At 39.4% G+C, this 19,056-nt stretch overlaps 2 protein-coding genes across 7 annotated transcripts in view; one reads left to right on the forward strand and one right to left on the reverse strand.

Moving 5' to 3' along the window:
• Positions 1-7,506, forward strand: part of ATP8A1 (ATPase phospholipid transporting 8A1) — a 104,159-nt gene extending 96,653 nt beyond the window's left edge. For all 6 annotated transcript variants that reach the window (XM_053975222.1, XM_053975223.1, XM_053975221.1 and 3 more), the window contains 2 exons: positions 2,613-2,704; positions 3,045-7,506. In XM_053975222.1, the coding sequence (XP_053831197.1) occupies positions 2,613-2,704; positions 3,045-3,142 (190 nt within the window). In that variant the 3' untranslated portion in view covers positions 3,143-7,506. The remainder of the gene's footprint in view (positions 1-2,612; positions 2,705-3,044) is intronic.
• A 3,707-nt stretch (positions 7,507-11,213) lies between these two features.
• On the reverse strand, positions 11,214-14,066 carry SHISA3 (shisa family member 3). The gene is made up of 2 exons (XM_053975229.1): positions 13,772-14,066; positions 11,214-12,878 (listed from the first exon to the last, which is right to left on the reverse strand). The coding sequence occupies exons 1-2, from the start codon at positions 14,064-14,066 to the stop codon at positions 12,427-12,429; spliced, it is 747 nt and encodes a 248-aa protein (XP_053831204.1). The 3' UTR covers positions 11,214-12,426.
• Positions 14,067-19,056: the final 4,990 nt, after the last annotated feature.

Genomic DNA, 19,056 nt, shown 5'->3' on the forward strand with positions numbered 1-19,056 from the left:
CTGAGGGAGCTGGAGTTGTTTAGCCTGAAGGAGACTCAGTGGTGACGTTATCACTCTCTACAACTTCCTGAAAAGTGGTTGTAGTCAGGTGGGGGTTGGTCTCTTTCTCCAGGCAGCAACTGACAGAACCAGAGGATACAGTCTCCAGCTGCATCAAGGGAAATGTAGGTTGGATATTAGGAAAAAGATTTTACAGGAAGGGTGATAAAGTACTGGAATGGTCTGCCTGGGGAGGTGGTGGAGTCACCATCCCTGGGTGTGTTTAAACAAAGACTGGATGTGGCACTCAGTGTTATGGTTTAGCTGAGGTGTCAGGGCATGGGCTGGACTCGATGATCTTGAAGGTCTCTTCCAGCCTAGTGATTCTGTGATTCAATCTGAACATTCAATTTGGGAATACAAGCAAGGAATGATGGTACCAAGAATGGTATAATAGGCATGCTAATGTTTTAAATAAAATATTTTTTATTAGAAAATAACACCTGTCAAACATTTCATAGAAATTTTCTGATTTCAACTCACATTAATAAGGATTTCACAGATGTATTGCAAAGGAGATGCAGCTGATAATTGTAACTAAGTGCGCCCATAGTCTTCCACCTCCTTGGCCTCCAATTTTACATGAAAATACTGATTTATTTATTCATTCTCTGTATTCTTATGGTTTGGATTTCAGTCCCTAATTTTTTATTAGTGTCACTTAAAAAGTTTACAGCTCTGAACTAAAAAAGAAGGCTCCTACACAGCATAGAAGAGCAAGCAGGATGAAAAAAAAAATCCCCAGAGAGTTAGCTTAGGAAAGCACTGGGAGTAAGATGTGTTTCAGTACTTCAGCCTCTCCATTCTTGATTAAGTCAGCAGATGCCAACTACCTTCCTGGAATTGGTACCTAATTTCTTTTCTTACAAGGAAGTCTCATTACATCTTTTCATTCAAAACATGGCCACAGACACAGTTTCCCCTGCCTGTCACCTTACCCTGTAGATTTTCCAGGTAGCATTCCTCTATGGATGTGGAAATTACAGGTTTATTTTCCATTTCCAACTTAGAAAAGCCAAGCTTTCACCATATGCTTTAACCACCAGACTAGAGGGGAACAGAAAGATGAGATAAACCATTAGTCTCTCCAGCTCTAAATACTGATTCAGCTTCATATGGAAGAATAGAGTCACTTAAGAAAGAATGAACATTTCTAATTTAATGGCTTGAATGGTAATCTAGTAAGGAAAGCAGTCTAGTTCCCTTCTTTGCACCACTTAGTCTGGTTGATAGCCTGGGAAGGTAAGTCTGTTGCGCTTATTGACAATAGTATTAAAAAGTAATTTGAGTAGTCAAAACTTGGTAACATACAGTGTGTGAAATCTGTTTTCTTACTACATCATTGCACAAGAGACAACTTTGCTAATCTAGCAAAACTGTAGCAATATGAAATCAGTATACACTCATATAAAACATAAGATACATCTCTTTTTTAATTTAACTGATTTTAGACCAGTTGACATTGAGAGTGGGCTGGATTTTTCAGCATTTGAAGTGTTTAAGTGATAGGTTGGTACTTCTTGAAACACAGGCTGTAATTCACAGTGAATATCAAATCAAGAGGACATTGAAGAGTTTGTTTGGGGTTTTTTTAATATAGTCCCTTGCACATATTTAATATGTTATTATAAAACTCATATTTTGCAATTTTTCTGACCTATGGCTCATCTACCTGGTATTTCTTTAGTATGTTCCTATTAGAGAGAACTTTAGCATAAGAAAGACAGAAAGGAAACCCAATACCTTTGCTACTTGTTTCACTACAGTTTGCAGCATTTGGCTGATTCTTGAGACTCAATTTAAAAAATGTTTAATGCTCCTGTTTTCCACTTGGGCTGAAATGAGGAGTACCTTGGGTCACACTAAAGGTACCCAAGTGTACAACAACAAACAACACAACAGTGTGTGTACACAAACAACAAACTCAGTAATGCTGGGAAGGAAGGAGATGGGCTGAAGTGGCCAACTTTAGCAGCAATAGTAGTTTGTCATTTGGGTATGATCTTCAGAAAAAACACCTTCTGGAGTTTCCTGGGGAAAGCTCCTTTCTAGAACAGTTTCCATGGAAATAATGTTTCTGTACACACAGCTGATGACCATGAACATGGCTTTCCCTCCACTCATTTCCCATCCCTTTGGGGTACTGTGTCAACCGAGGCTGGGAACACTTTCTATGTAAGATAAAAAGACTAATTCAGCCTGGCACTATTCAAGCAGTGCTACATCAAAGAAGACAGTGCTTTCCCTTTACATTGTGTGTTTCTAAAGGAGTCACACTCAAAGGTTCACAATATCATTCATTTATTTGTGTTGTCAGCACACAGCAGTGTTTGAAACAGATATTTTGCCTGCACTGTGACAAGTAAAATCATTACCAGGGGTCAGAACTTAATCATCTGTCCTCATGCAAGCTTTTAATCATAATCTTAATTATGGCATCAGGCACAATTTAAAAAGAAAAAGGAGGATGGACACTTCTCATTTAACAATTAATTCCCATTGAGCAGACTCAAACATAAAGGGATTGGGTAATTAGTAAGTAAATATTTTTCACGTGTCTGCTTTCTCTCTAGCTTAACTGAAAGAGCCCAACTACTGAAGAATGTTTTTAAGAAGAACCATGTGAACTTATATCGCTCTGACTCTTTGCAACAAAACTTGCTTCGTAAGTGTTCACTGACAAAAATTAATATCCATTAATAACACAGCAGTAAAATTCTGCCTTTCACTGCATTTATTTATGGTAAAAGTGCAGTATCCTAAACCCATTAGACCATGTTCTTTTCCTGTGGTTAAGTTGCCCTTAGTACCCAAGATACTGTGCAGAGTTCTTTCTGCTGTTTTATAACTGCAAAATTCTGTAAGAAATGGCACAGGATTTTCCTAACAGTTGAAAAGAGGTTTATTTTCCTCTATTCATCTTTGTTAAGTTGCTTTTATCGAAGCTTTAAAAAAATAAAAACTATCAAAACTTAATTTGTTTCTATTTCGCTTTATATCTGCAGATGGCTACGCCTTCTCTCAAGATGAAAATGGAATTGTTTCCCAGTCTGAAGTCATAAGAGCTTATGATACCACAAAGCAAAGGCCTGAGGAATGGTGAAGCAACACAGCTGGACATTTAGGCCTTAGTTGTTACTTTTGTGAGACAGGCTACTAGATCTTTGCTGGGAGCTGCGACCATGGTCCAGTTATCAGACATCGAAAGATCTAAGACGGTCTTGTTCCATAAAGTTTGGATTTGTGTATTCAGTAGACATAAGCACTGTGCAACTATACTGTAACACACCATCTCTAAATTTTTAACGAGTATTTGCTTAGCTTTTGTAAACAGATTGGAATTTACCTTGTATCTTGCCAGCTTGCTTATTTTACAATGAAATTGGATCAATACTGGTCATATACTAGAAGGGCAGTGGTCAGATTGCTAAATGTACTTTACATTGACAGATCAAATAGCATCTGTGAGGGTTTTTAAGTGTTAATATATTTAAATACATTTGATAACAAGCCTTTGATTTCAACAAGTGCTGAAAAAAACCCAGTATCTTAATGGTGTGAATTCACCTTATTTAAGAAAGATTTTGAGTCAAGATGCTCATAGATGTTTGTGTCAAACTAATCTAAAAACATTTGCCAAAGAAGTTCCATAAATGCTTTCTGTTAGAAATAATTTGGGAGGAAACTATCTCCAGTCCTGATCTCAGAACTGCATGCTTGAGTCTCCACACCTGAGGAGAAGGTACAGTGAGTCTAATTTGAGTGGCCTTTTTGGCATTTGCTTTCAAAACTGCAAGTCTTTGCACCTTTGGCCTTATACAAGCTTTCCCCTTATTTTCATTTAGTATTGCGTATGTTGAATATGGCTGCCAACTTGTATAATGGAGTACACGTAATACTTTATTCAATTTTTAAGAATTGCTCTGCCTTACTTCCCTTTAGCAAACTTAATTATTTTTGTGATGCTTAGTTGTATCTGCTTATACTGTAGGTTCAAAAGAAAGTTTGTTTAAACTTATTTTTTAAAATTAATCAAATTTTCAACATTTTTATACTAAGATTATTTCAAATGCATACATTGAAATACAGAGCAAAGCATGCCCTTCATTAGTCTGTGGTATGTACTGGTTTATTTGCACTAAAGTCACTTCCTATAAAGGTGTGAAATACATTGTAGCAGTCTCTTTACAACTTATTGGTCATGCAGAATACTTATATACTCTCACCTTTAATTAAAATGTTGAGAAAGTGACTGCAGAAAAAGATACACACCTGGTATGAGGGGAAAAAAAAAGAGAGCAGTATTAAATGAGAACATTGTGATACATTCTTCAAGTAGTTATAATTGGTATTTCTCAACTTACCATCCAACAACTGTCAGGTTTCAAACTAAGAAAGGCTACTTGAACTTTAAAATTTAGTTAATTCTTGCCACTCTTTAGTCCATGTTTAATTCCAGGTTTAAAAGATACTATAATTACATTAAAAATACAATTTTTTATAGTAGCATTTGATTTTACTGTTAAGTAAATTTTTGTGCATTGCATAGGAATTGTCTCTTTTTTTTTCCTATGGAGATCTACCAGATGGAAAAGCAGAACAACAATATCCCCAGTGATCTGTTAAATTAAGTATTTCCTCTTTGCTCTCCAAAACATAACAAGTCATCCAGTGCCATCTTTTCTCTGCCCTCCTTCATTTGTCATATTAAAGGTGACTTTACCTCCTTGTCTTTTGTCTAGCTAAATGCTTAACATGTAATTATTCTCATTATACAAGTTTCTTATCCTCCATTCTGAGAGAAACTTAAAAATACACAGAGAAAACCCAACAGAAGGCACTATGTGAAAGTACATGCTTAGGAAGGTGTATCAGTGGGAAGGCAGTCTGCATTTCATATGCATGTTATGCAGTGTCTTCCTCAGTAGCGCAGAGTGATCTTTAAACAGCAGGCACAAGGAGAAAGGGAGCTAGAAACAGTACTGCCAGTCATGCAGACAAGAACTGCCTTCAGAAAAGCCATTGCAGGCATAGATAAATAGATGGATCAATATGGGAGGGCCAAATCACTTGACCTAAGGCAAGAAAAAATTCAGGGGCATGCCCCTTTCCTAAAAAGGGGATCCCTATTTTCTGTCATCCAAGGGACAATAACCACCTTCAAAACATTTCTGAAATTAACCATGACACTGTTGCTCCTTTATAATCTTTCTGTGTACTTAATTCATATAAAATTAATCTATACGTAGTCTCTTCATGGGCAACTTTTTTCTGTTCTAATTGGTTGAATTGCTAATTATGCAGATATGGATTAGAACATTCTGTGAAATACATACAGTGAAATATTTACATGATCTCTTATTCTTCCCATGAAATAAAATTCTGTCTTACCATTGTAATACAGTTTGAAGAAAACAACACACAGTACATCCCAAATTAACTACCTTAAAAAGGAAGAAAATGACTGAAACCACTCTTAAGATCCTAAATTCAGACTAATTTCAAGGTTTGCAAGATAATCTTGTCACAGCATTTCATGCTTACATCTTGTCAGAATTTGAAGGAGTATTTCACAAAGTGCATTTTTTTACTACTTTTGATGAATTTTTCCCCTCTCTCTGTACTTTTTCTGATAATTAGTGGTTGAAAGATACCACTTCTTAAAAATAGCAAAAAAGACAAATGTGGCAAAAACAGTGGGTTTTGATTGCTCATACAATTCCATTTTAAAATACAAGATTATCTTATCTATGTGTGCCCATTTTTAAGTCAGGCCAAGTATACAATATGCACTTTATTTTCATATTAAGTACACAGTAATATAATCTAGTTCCATCCTGTTAGCATGTCATACCTTTGTTAAAATAAGGGGATTCTGCTGATGTTTGTTTAAAGGAAAAAAGAACAGTTGAGGCGGAAATGCTCATAACAATGCCTCTGTTCTTACTGTTCGAAAATTCAAAAGTGTATTAAATAGAGAGTTCACGTGGACTTTTCCATCTCTTTCATGGGCACTGCAAGTTAGTGTTAAAAATTTCCATCTTAAAGATGAACCTGTGCCACTAAAAAATCGGGTATCTTATATAAATACTTTTGCTTGATTATTTTTAAATATATACATACATATATATAGAAATTATTCAAAAGAGTAAATTGAAACAAATTTTAACAAACCTATTGACAATTTGTATCTGGAATTTTTTCTTGCCATTTCCTAATTTTACACATATTTTTGCAAAGCAGTTTCAACAGATTTATACTTAGTCATCATTCTATTTGTATAAAATGATAAATAAAATATTTTGAAACACTAAGAGATAGCTGAAGATTCTTGTATGTCCACATGCATCCATAAAATTCACCTTGTTACAAAGATGAGCATTAACTGTCTTAAGATGTGTATCATGACATTTGAACCCATCTTGAATGATGAGTAATTTGGAATATGTGTTAAATTTAAGGAGAAAAGTTTTTCCCTTTTTTTCTTGTGTATTGTGTAAAAGCAGTTGTAGTTCTGATGAATTTATCATTCTGTCTGCATGAGGCACTATTTCTAAGTGTTCTGAGGCGATGCATGGTGGTTGTTGATCCCTGTTTCTTAATGCCTTCGTTAAAAGTCTGCTCATAATATATCGAGAAGCTAGTGCTGTGTAAGCAAATGAGTCTGTCAGTTCAGCTTCCTTGGTACTGGATGTTTTCGCTGGTTACAAAACTCAACAAATGAGTTTCTCCTTCCCCCTCTTTGCCCTCGCTCCCCCAGTTTCCTCGCTGTTAACCAATAGATCTTTATTAAACAAAGGAATATTTTAGCATTCCAAACCTGGTTCCTGCTTATGCAAACCACTACTCTTATAGGGTTCAACTGGACTGCTTGTGAGGACTACTCATCTGAGCAATGATGTGCAAAGTTGGGCACTTTTGAGGGTTGATACTGAAAAAAAAGTATTTCCATGTACAGTGTGATTTGTAATGCAAAGCTGTGACCAGAACAAGTTTTGGGGTTTTTTTAAGTCATATTTTATAGTGTTTCTTTAATGTAGCGTAGAAGCCATAAATGCATTAATATTTTTTTTCTACTTCAACATATTTTTTCATAACGATTTTCAGTCTTTGATATGTATTAACCGCTGCAGAAGGCGGTCAGTCTAAAACAGCAAAATTTGCATTCAAGATGAAGTGAGGTTTTACAGCTCCACTAAGCCATTACTGCTGAAACTGTTGTGGAAATTATGAAGCTGCATGAATGAAGATTTTTTGACTCGGTGTTTATGGTAGTTTCTCAGGTTTAGTTTTAACTGGATGTTAAATGCACTGTGGTTTTTAAATAGTTCTTTTAGTAATACATTCAGTTCTATGCAGTGTTAAATGTCATTTGGCATTTGGTGAATGTGCATGTTTTGAACTGCAAATTTTAAATGTTTTGTCATTTAATTGTTAAAAAATGAATAAACTTTGCCATTAAATTAAGATGCTTTGTTGACTTAATTGATTGGAAATGCTAGGGATTACTTTCAGAGGAAAACATATCTCATCATTCTTGGGTTTGAATTCTTTAAAATGAGACATACCAGAAATAATATTTCACAAATATCATTGAGTTCTTACATTTTTTTAAGGTAAACTGAAAAAGTAGTAAATTGGTTTAAAGTTTGTTGGGTTTGGTTTTGGGTTTTTTTTAACACCTATTTTGAGATGTCTTTTTCAGTTCTCATGTGAAAAAGAGAAAAGTTAAAAAAAGAAAAGTTAAAAAAAAAAAAAAAACACCAAGGAGCACAGGAGTCTGCAATTTAGTGACTTCCAGCAAGCCCTGACATACTCTGGTGGTGATAACCTATTTTGAAAGAGAAGTATGTAGTACAAGAATGATAAGAGTAAGAATAAGGAAACGTCACCTCCCTTTCCAGATGACAGTGGTAAATACTGTATCCCTTGGCTTTGATAATAGCTGGTATTTCTTTCCTCTAACAGAGCTCACCACTGAAAAAAATCAATATTATCAAAACCTTAACTGAGTTTTGGTAGTAGCTGGGTGACTGACTTTTATATATACACTAGACAATTTATTTTGTATTCTGTCCAAGCGGGTTCGATAATACATGCATCTTACATGGTGCTAGTTTCACAAGATCCAGCCTGTAGTAGCAGAGCTGGTTTAAGGATATTCCACCTCATAATATTTTACCATCTCTATTATACTGGTAGTCATGAGGCCATTGAAATTATTCATTTTATAATCCAGTTTATAATGATCCAGGATCCCTCTCAAATCCTTTCCCTTCTTTCTTACAGCAAACATTATTTTTAAGCTAAAATCATTTCACTAACCTGATTTACACTACAGCCCCCTGAATTTGCACAAGTCATGGATGGAAAGAAGAAAAATAACAGAAAGGCATTTCCTTGTCTGCCTTTGCTAGTGAAAACAGGATAGCATGGAATTTCAGCCTTGCTGTAACTGTGAGTCAAAAACTTTCATGTGATACTGGGGGGCAGTGGCTCCCTTAAAAGCAGACTCATTGTTCAAAGGAGTTTAAGTCCAGAGAGCACATTGCAATAGACAGCAAAACAGCACTGAAAACCAACTTCATCTCCTTAATGTTCATTAATGTTCATTAATGTCCTTATGTCAAGCTGTAACTGAACAGTAATGACAAAATGCTTCTGAAATTGTCACCTATTTTTTTTTTTTTTGGGATTAGTATTACAAATAATCCATGAGTTTACATAGCCACATACAGTACTGCTTACCTAGTTTCAAACAGAATCCTTCAGGCATTCTTGCAAGTACTTGTAATGTTTTTCCTAGCGCTGGAAAGTCTTGATGCATTTTGGAGATACACACTTCAGAATCCCAAATTGTGGAAACCCTAAACAAATGGCATGCCACTATTGCTCATTATCCACAGAAGGCTTGGGTTTCATCTAAGTCATTACCAGTTAATGGCAATCAAAGCATTTGTTGCATCATGTGTGAATGACAGTAATCGATTTAATGAGTGTGAATATTCTTTTATTTTGATTTTAGATTGATCTAGTGCTAGTAAAAGGAGTATGAACTGAATTCAGAATTCCAAAAGAAATAGTTAAATCTACTTTGTTAACATGGCAGTAAAGCAAGTACTGCCTGTAAATGTTACTTCTGATACTAGGCAATTGCTTTCAGTTCAAGAATACATCCAGCCCTTCAAACCATTTCAATAGTCATTAAAGTGCTATCACAATGTCATTTCTGTTCTGTCTGCAAGTTTTAGGAAAATTTCCTGTGCCTATAAATCATAGGAGTATCTAGTGCCAAAAGGCTCTTTCCATTAGGAAGGAAATTCAGCATTCTCACCTGCACACCAAATCTATCTGGGTCAGAAACTACTGGCACAGGCAGAAGTGTTTCTATCCATGGGTTTTATTCTGGCCACCTCATTTTCTCTCCCTCCAGCTATATGGGTCACTGCTACTGTAACTACATGAACAATAATAGAGATTTTTTTATTTATAGTTTCTTCTTTGTCTGTCTATTTGCAGATGGTGCATAATCCCCACCTCAATTGTTCTACAGGTAGCACAGTACAGCTATTTTAACTACAACTGATCTTTCCCACCCAAAGAACCACATCTGCAGGATTTGTTGCAGTTTGGCTACTGATCTGTGAAATACTTAGCACTCTGTAAACTTACAGACTTACCCAAGTCTGATTCAATGAAATTATTCCTGTGTGTCAAGTTCTTCAACTATTCTGTGAGGACAAACCCGTTATGCAGCATCAGGGGAAGAGAGGAAGTGGCTCAGAGGGGTCTTCCCTGCTAGGCTGAGTTTCTTGCTACATGGCAAGAATAGAATAAACTTCACAGTGAATAAACTAGAATGTGAATGTGAATGAACTTCACAGCTCTCCTTAAGCTGAATAGTCATTAAAATGTAAGGCTGGATGCAAGTGTAGCAAAAATCTGTCCCTATGTTAAAACATTAATAACTGACTGCAGATCCTTTGAGACCATCACACTGAAGCAGCCTGGCCTGTACAGCACCAAATGGTAACGGGCAGTGACTGAGCCAAACTCACAACTTTCTTTCTTTGTACACTCTTTCTTTGAGGAAAACACTGAATTTCAGCCACTCACCACCTGTGTCAGTGGCTCTGACGACTAGTTGCTCTTTAAAGGTACATAAATTGCCCCTTCTTAGTCAAAAGTGATCAAGTTTCTGCTTCCAGAATGGGTCTGTGTTGCCTTGGTTTACTAGATAAAGATTTCTTCTAATTGGAGACTAACTATAATTTGTAAAAAAATACATTTGAATTGGTTTGCTGTTTCTGCCATATACACAAGTGATCAGTACATCTCACAGTATGCTTCTGAACAAGACAGCTGACACATCTTGAAATATTCAATGATTTTTCAAAAAAGTTACTTGACGAGCAGTCCCATTCATAGCCATTCAAAATATGCAGTGCAGAGTCCTATGGAACATCATCAAAGGCAAGCAAAAGTTTTCTTCCTTGAAGATTGTTTCTACAATAAAATTACAGGCCAGGACACTTAACTTTCAATTAATTTCCTGAATACTCAAAATCTAATTTTTAGTATCTTGCAACTTAGTACACACACAGCTGTGTATCATGATTTGGGTTGCAATTAACGATTACAACATTTAAGCTAGAGCCTATTACTTAAAACATCATTATAATAGAACTTGTCTTTCTGCATTTCTAGCAGTAATGTTGGCTGGATTATAATGTTAATTGTGCAGTAAAAAACTTATGTAAAGGGTTACTTTGAAATATTTTTGACATAACTACTGATCACTAGATATTTGCTATGAAAACATTATTCAACTCTTGAGAAAGAACGAATGAAGCTTTTCTAAACTACTTGTTAAATAGGTCAGCTATAATGTACTTCAACAGCTCATACACACAGGGAGTTTGAGGCTGATAAAATAGGAAAGCTCAGCCTCTGATACTGTAGATTCTGACCCACAGAATGACTTCAGTTTTTCACAAAAACAAGTATACAGAGAAGCCCTTTAATGACTGCATTTTTTTACTTGTGTATTTTCCGTTTGCATACTGCACGTATTTGGTTTAGATGCTTTTTTTTCGTCTTCCATTTGGTTTGTTGGTTTACTTAAGAGAAGGAATGTAGAAGGGCAAACAGAATTTATTCCTAGTGCAGGATGTTTAATCTAAAATACCCAACTAATCAGTGTCATTTTCAACACTTTTTCACTGCAGCTGCATGTAAAAGACAGAAATTAATTTATTTGTTTGCTATATAGTCAGAATTTTGTATTATATTAAATCTGCACAACAGGTGCAGTTAAAGTTGTAAATCATTTTAAAAAGCAGAATAAACTATTTTAACAGGAAAAAAGTACAAAAGAGTTACACCAACCAAATTCAACGAATACTACCTGTACGGAGTCATACTGATGACACAGCATTTCAACCACACAGTTTATTGGTAGTTTTTTTTTTATATGTTACTACTAAATAATTAGTGATGTCAATGATGTAAATGCATTTTTAAATTTACAAGTTTAAATTACAAACTTGTCTTTACATTTTATACATGGCTAATTTTACAAACAGAACTTCATTATCAGTTTGTCCAACTTACACTTGCTGAGCAAAAAGCTGACAATAAATACTTCCTTCTGAAGAATGCTCTAGTAGACTGCTATTTTTAGAATTTTATGTGGAGAAGTTATTGGTGATATTGCTGAATACATTCTTCTTTCCTCATAGATAATTTGACTCTGTGAGACTGTCTGATCTTTAACTAGCCTAATTACTACTAGTTTTATCTACCACTGTTAAAGTTTACTAATCCAAATATGCAATGTAAGTTCAGGTAGATTATGTGAATTTTTAAAAAGCCTCTGCATTTTGATATCTAATAAAATTCTTCCTCTTACTTTCATTGCTCATGGAAGTAGTAAGTAGTCAGATGTTTTCAAGGATCCTCTTTAGTAAGTATTACTCCTCTCTTACTTCTCAGGCTTATTGCTGCTTTATAGAACTAGTCTGATTATTATCAGTGGAAAGCAGCCACTGTTTCTTAACAAAGTTAACTGCATGAGGGTAAAATGTCATTTATAGCACCGAGTACCTTCATCCCAACATGGTTCTTTTACTTGTCTCTGAACACATTCTGCACAAATTAGGCAGAGCAGTCCAGTTTTAGAGCAACAGTTTGCAGTGTTTTACAATTCCTTTGTAAGTGTGATCCAAGTTTGGGAAATGCAATCTCAAGTGAGACCCCTCACTTTTCAAGGGCAACTCACCCACAGGAACAGTTCTGACTTCTGCAGCCACAGTGCATATCAGTGTGACACCCAACAGGAGCAGTCCCTGCGCTTTCAAAGGCTGCATTACTTCTTCACAAGTTCTCTCAGCTCTGAGTAAAATCAGAGCAGTTCTTCCCAACCAGGGCAGGCTCTGGCTGGAGAGGATACCCAAAGTATGGTGGAGACACCAGAAATCCTGATGGCTGGGTCAGGTGGACTGTGTGGGCTGTCTGGAAGCAGCCAGATGTGTATGGTGGAGGTGAGGACGCCGCAAGGCAGCCTGGCTCTGCCCGGGGGAAGGAGAACCTGCGAGCCGAGCTGCTCGTTGAACTGGAACTTGTCGCGGTACTGGACTGCCTGGATGGCGTCCTGAAGCTTGTGGAGGCCAAGATCATGGGAAGAGTCTCGGTCTGATAGCTCCGCAGAGAAAATCGTATTGGCTGTGATGGTTGTTTAGGTCTTAAACATGTGCAACAATAAACTGCTACCAGCGAGCCCACGATAATGAAGGCAATAAATATTGATCCAACAATGAGGAATGGAACGTAGATTGGTTCTAGGAGAAGAAAGAAGAAGAAAAGCCATGCAAATTAGCCCACTTAAGTAACAGATCTTCTGTGTAGAAATAAACTCCACAGTGTTTATGAAGCCCCACATCATTTCAGTCCCAATAACATACCAATCTGCTCAGAAGACAGAGCACCATTATCATTGAAACAAAATCAGTGTTTAAAACCTGTAGGTTGCAGTAAAAAATTCATTCTGTTACAGTTTTAATAGTTACCAAAGGTAAAAGCTGTCTACATCGTGCCCCCTTCACTGGTTCTTGTTAGGTATAGCTCAAGAATCTCACTCCTCTCCCCCTCCCTCATCCCCCAAATTGCCGGGACTGTCCAGTGTAACAGCTTGAATCTGCAGGTGAAACTCAAATGCTGCAGATGCTATTAAATCGCTTCCTTTCCTAAGGTGGAAGATAAGCGCAGAGCGTGTGACTTGGGAAACCAGTCTCCGTATGCGCTGCCGGATTTCTTTTGTTTGGGAAACTGACGGTCACTAGCACGGTGGGGCTGTGCGTGCGGAGCATCGGGGCCCACTCACACCTCCGGGAGCAGTAAAGTTAGACAGACACAGCAGAGTTTGCCGATGCAAACTTAAAATACAAGTGCACCTTCCAGTCAGGAGGGATCCTGCTGCCGGTGTCCTCGGGAGCGCGGAGCTACGGTCCCCGCGCTCCCGGGCTCCCGGTCTGTCCCGGCGCGGGGCCGCAGCCGCGGCCGCAACACCGGCGCCACCGCCTGAGACCACCTGGAGCCGCGCCCGCCTCCAGCCCACCCGCCGGGACGGGACAGGGACCCCGCAGGCGCCGCGGGGGCGCACCGAGCTGGGCCCGGGGGATGCTCCGCAGGGACCGTCCCCCGCCCGCCTCGGGACCCGCGGCCGGGCACTCACGGGCGGTGACTCCCGGCTCCGAGGGCTCCCGGTCGTTGGTGCAGCCGCCCTGCTCCAGGCGAGCCTCGGCGGCGGCGCAACAGTAGCGCAGAGCGCAGGAGCCGCAGCAGATGGTGGCGGCCGCCGTGTCGAAGCCCTCGGGGCACTGGAAGCCCTCGTGGTAGCCTCCCTGCCCGTCCACCCAGCCGTGGCAGTATTCGCCGCCGCCGGGCTGGCCCCCGCCGCCGCCGCCCAGCAGCCCCAGCAGGAGGCAGCGCAGCAGCAGCCGCGGCAGCGCCCGCCGCCGCCCCGCCATCTCCCCGCCGCCGCCGCCCGCCCGCCCGCCCCGACGGGGCGCGCAGGGGGCGGCCCCGGGTGCGGTGCGCGGCCTCCTGCGCCGCGTCCGGGGGCTGGGAGGCAGCTCCCACAACACGCACACCCCTACACAACCCTCACATACCCTCACACTCACACACCCACTCGCAGACAGCCCCGCTGACACACCCTCACATACCCTCACACTCACACACACACACACACACCCCACACTCACACACACCACACTCACACACACCACACACACACACACACCCCCCCACGGCTCCCCAGCCGCGCCCCGGGGGCCGCTCCCGCCGCTCACCTGCCGTCCCCGCAGCATCGCCCCGCACGTCGCTGGCCCCGGCCCCTGCGGCTCGGCCGGTCCCGTTCTGTACCTGTGACGGGGCCGGGCGCGGAGGGAGGGAGGCTGCGGCCAGATCAGCATTTGCTTTCCGAGCGCCTCATGCTCTCGGCAGGCTGTGCCCGGCCTCTGCGAGAAAAGGGCTGAGCGGGACTGCGGGCATCTCCCGTCCCACACACCCGATCGTGCCCCTGACTCCCGGCCACCACCAAGCAGAAGGCTCTCTGCACTGGTAATTTATTAAAGCAGCCCTGCGCTTCTATGGGTTAAAAAGCAAGTACAGTGTATGATTTATTACAAAGACTTTTTGCTTTTTAACCTGTTTCCCTTCCTCCATACTTTTTACGTGCAAAGATATAACAGCATATCCCCAGAAGATTTACAGCCTCTTTTAGTCAAACACCAGGCCCGTCACCTCTATTTTCCAAAGGGAGAGAATGGGTGTGGGGCTAGGGAGGAGGAACACATCTGTTCATATAAGAATCCAATCCTTTTTCTGCTAGAAGAATAATAGCAAGTCACCAAGCAAAAACCACAAAAGGAACTGCTTATTCATTTATTCTAGAGGAAAAAAACATTTTAAATGAACTGAGCAGATTTGGACTTCTGGTTCAAGCAAAGAAACATTTCTTTAAATGATGTCTCCCCTGTGTGCTATCTAAGAGGCACTCTTGCTCCAACGGTGAAAGTACTTATGAAACTTACATTAAAGCTGTGCTGGACAAAAAAAATGCATTTTTTCTGCATCTGAAACTTCCTGACATCATTTACCGCTGGGTTATGAATATGTATATCAGAGTCTGACCACTTGTCCAACATTTTGAATGCCCATGTCACTAATTTCCAAAGTTGGCAAGTTTAGTCAAACAAAAGGGACAAAGTGTGCTGTGTACCAGCAATAAAACTGTGCGCTTAGAACCATCTATCAAGACATTAGACTTCTGGCCAACTCCTAAATACAGTCCACAAGCACTATATTTGTAGGGTTTTTTTCTTTTAACTAATCTAGTCTATTTTTTCCCCTCTGACCCTTTTTCCTGTTTTGATTTCTGTATGTATAACCAGTACCACCAAATCAAAAAAAGCAAATTTAAAAATTGCATAAATTAAAAATATTTTTCATGGCTATTTAACAGATATGGCTATAGAAGATATAAAAGAAAAACAAATAGATTCTGAAAGTGAAAATGTGATATTTTGTCCTCTGCATTTTCATTTTGAAATGATGATGTTGATTAGACTTTTACCAGCTGTCCTGACTACAAGTTCCTAGTTTTTATAAGCCAATGTTAAATATTAATACAGTTTTGCATTTACTTCACCGTGGTTTTAAAGCAAACATAACCTTCATGGAATGTTTTAAAATGTATGACTTTTAAAGGCCTAATCCAGCTTCCAGGAAGGTCAAAAGGAATCTCTGTGTTGACCAGGATGAGGCTTGGAGCAGGAACTCAGTAAGGTCTTCATGGTGCACTTAGCTGTCTCAGGTGCAGAGGAAACAGAGACAACAGAGCCGTCCTCTCAAGTTTGCAGGAAAGCCTCATTTGGTAGGAGTCAATGAGTAAATATCTCAGAGATCATATGATGATTTTGTTAATTAATTCATCAGCTTCCAAAAAAAAAAAAAAAGTGGTCTGAAAAAAGCCTTCTGACATACAGAGATATTTCAGCTCCTAAGCTACCATAGGAAATGCAGTGACAGAGTTCTGGGTGGAGGCACTGAGGAGGCTCCCAGCTCACAGACATTGGGAAGACTTTGACCTGCATTTATTTCTCCTTGTTTGTTCCATCTCTAGTGCTTGGATTGTTAATACAAATGTTTCTCTTAGTGTTCCTTTAGGCAGAGGCTATTCTCTGCTCCCCTCTGTTGATGGCACCTGTACAGAGTCTCCTGCAAATGGGCAAAATTAACCTTCTCTTTATTTGAGTCACAAATTTCTCCATCCTGCAAGAAAATTCTTTTAAGAGTTTCTTAAGTATGAGTTTGCAAGTGTGTGTGGTTGGTTTACTTTTGTGTGGCCAAATGGCATTTCAATCACACAAGTGGATTTATCTCCCTTTTGCCAAATAAGTCAGTGGCAGATTTCAGGATTGATCCTGCAAACATTGCCAGCCTGGAAAGCTTTGAAGATACATGAGTTTTCCTATAAACTGCTGAAGTCTTAAATTACTTCTTTGATCTTTTTCCTTTCTCTAAAATATTGATACAGCCTGCAGAATGTGATGCGACTGCAGCGGAGGTGAACTGGATTGTTCTGACCTAGGCAGTAAAAACCTTTGTTCTGCTCCCTTTTCTGCAAAGGTACAGTTTGACATGCTAGAAGATTCATTTGCATTGATTTTTGCCGTTTGCCATTTGCTTTTGTGGATTTAAACTAAATCCACAAATAATTAAGAATACAGGAAAATACTAACATGTTGACTGTTGCTGATCATCCTGCATCTGCAGGATGTAGGATGACATTGGATGTCATGGATGGATTGGATTTGAGGACATTGGGTAGCTCTGAGTAGCTCGCTTTTAGACTGGCTTTTGTTGGGTGATGTTCCTGCAAAGTACCAGTGCTGACTTTGCTTATTATTTATTCCCAGCCAAAACCTTCCAGCTTCCAGGTGATGTGTCATAAACTTAGTTACATCACATTCATTTTGAATGAGAAACATTGTTTTTAAAAGCTCGTGTAGTTCTGATTGTTGTTGTTTATAAAGCTCAGTATTAAAATTAATCAAGGGGAGATCAGTCATATAGTAGGGAGAAAAGATACTTAATTGTATTTTAAGGTGTTATTATCTAGCAGGCTTTTTTTACTGTCTCCATAGCAAACCTACAGGGAGAACACATTATAGCACTCCTCATCTGCTTCTATGCAAGATCAAACAATTTTTCTTAAATGACTTCTGAAATAATTGGCTCCCTGCACACAGTAATTACCTTACTACTGCCAAATAGATCAATTGTAAAAACAGATATTAACATTTTCTTAAACATATTCATATTTCCTAATAATTCTTTTGCTACATTCCATTTTCTGGATTTGGGATTTTTTTCTTGTTTTTTTCCCCTGATTTCACAATTATATTTTTGGCATTCTTTCAGGCTACAAAGCAAGGCAGTGACCCATGAAGCTCTACCATGAGAGTAAATCCTAATATCACTTCAGGCAGGTACTAGCAATGTAAGGGAAAGTCACAGAACTTTGGATTAGCTAATAGAGTCCAAGCAGAGACAAAATCTCCCAAACATTCCTAAATAATGTCAGAGTTCTGTCTTGACTAGGGCAATGACAGATAGGCTCAGCTCATATCTTTTCTGATAGTCATATCTTGCAGGATCAGTCATTTCACCCCAGCTTTTCATTAAATTTTGTCTTGGATTTCAAAGGGTAACAAAGGCCAAATTGAGGTACCAGCTTCTAAAAACAGCCTTATGCAAGCAGATTTCCCTTTAAAAATAAAACAAAAGATTTTGCCACCTAAATTGCTAGTTCTTGAGCTCTGTGATTTGCTTCATTGTGCATATAAAGACTGTGTTGAATAAAATCCTGTATGCTGATTTCTCAAATGATATCCTTAGTCTTGGCTGGTTGTGAGAATGCCCTTCCTCCAGCTGTCCTGCTGGGAGAGCAACCTGCCAGGCCACAAACATCCCTGCCACCTGCCAGGCCACACATGTGTCCCAGACTGGGAGGGCTGGCAGGAGTGCTGCGAGATGCCCCAGAATCAGGCCCATGTCCCACGCTGCATCTCTGCTCCTTCTCTGGCTGCAAAGCCTCATCCTATTGCCTACATCAGCAAATTAAAACAGACCCATGAAGCCCATAAAGTGCATTTTGGATGACTGAATCAAGGGGAAATGTGATGCTTTCCTTCTTTTTTTCTTTTTTTTTTTCCTTGCTTCTTTTTCAGTATTCTTTTGTACTTTTCTGGTTTGGGTTGGAGGTTGCAGCTCTGACAGCCAACTTTTTATGATTTATTCCCGCACATGATTTATTCCTGTCTGCTTATTGCATGGTTTTCCAGTCAGGAATATCACCATATTTTCTGAAGTCTCTCAGGAATATTTGAGGGGTAAGGTTACATAAGCCAGCTGTTAAAGGCAGCACCACTTACTCTTGCCCACAGTAACCATTGAGAAAGCTGGTTAGAGTTTGTGGAGAAAAACATAGAAGTCTGGTTATCTCAGCCTCATGACTGTCAAAGTAAGTGAGATTAATCATAAGTGCCTTAGGGCTCACTCAAGAAGCAGAATGTTTGATCACTGGTATCTTGATCTGTGTGCACATATGTCACCATAATGGTTCCTTATCTGGGGTCTGTAGCACTGCTAGGTAGAGCAGTTAGGATCAAACCTCATTCTCCTCCTAAGACAGCAAGAGTGGAAGATATTTTTAAGCCAGCAATGTAGCTTCCCTATTTGAGGAACATTTTATCCCAGCCATCCCCATCTACCCTTTAGAAGATCACTCTTGCCTTACTTTTGAGCTCTACAGAGACCATGTCCTGAAAGATGATTTGGTTGTGTTAGGTTCATAACTCACATGTGCTGAATGTATCCCCTCTGTACAACCACAGCAATGCTCTCCATCCATCTTTTCTACTCCTAACAGCTCTAAACACAGAGCAGGGA

Source organism: Vidua macroura, chromosome 4, assembly GCF_024509145.1.
Source record: "Vidua macroura isolate BioBank_ID:100142 chromosome 4, ASM2450914v1, whole genome shotgun sequence".
Classification (NCBI taxonomy): Eukaryota; Metazoa; Chordata; class Aves; order Passeriformes; family Viduidae; genus Vidua; species Vidua macroura.

Excerpts from the sequence above, each read along its gene's own strand:
- SHISA3 (XM_053975229.1), bottom strand. The coding sequence starts at position 14,066 with ATGGCGGGGCGGCGGCGGGCGCTGCCGCGGCTGCTGCTGCGCTGCCTC. Across the intron at positions 12,879-13,771 it reads GGAGCCGGGAGTCACCGCCC|AACCAATCTACGTTCCATTC; the intron begins GTGAGTGCCCGG and ends TTCTTCTCCTAG.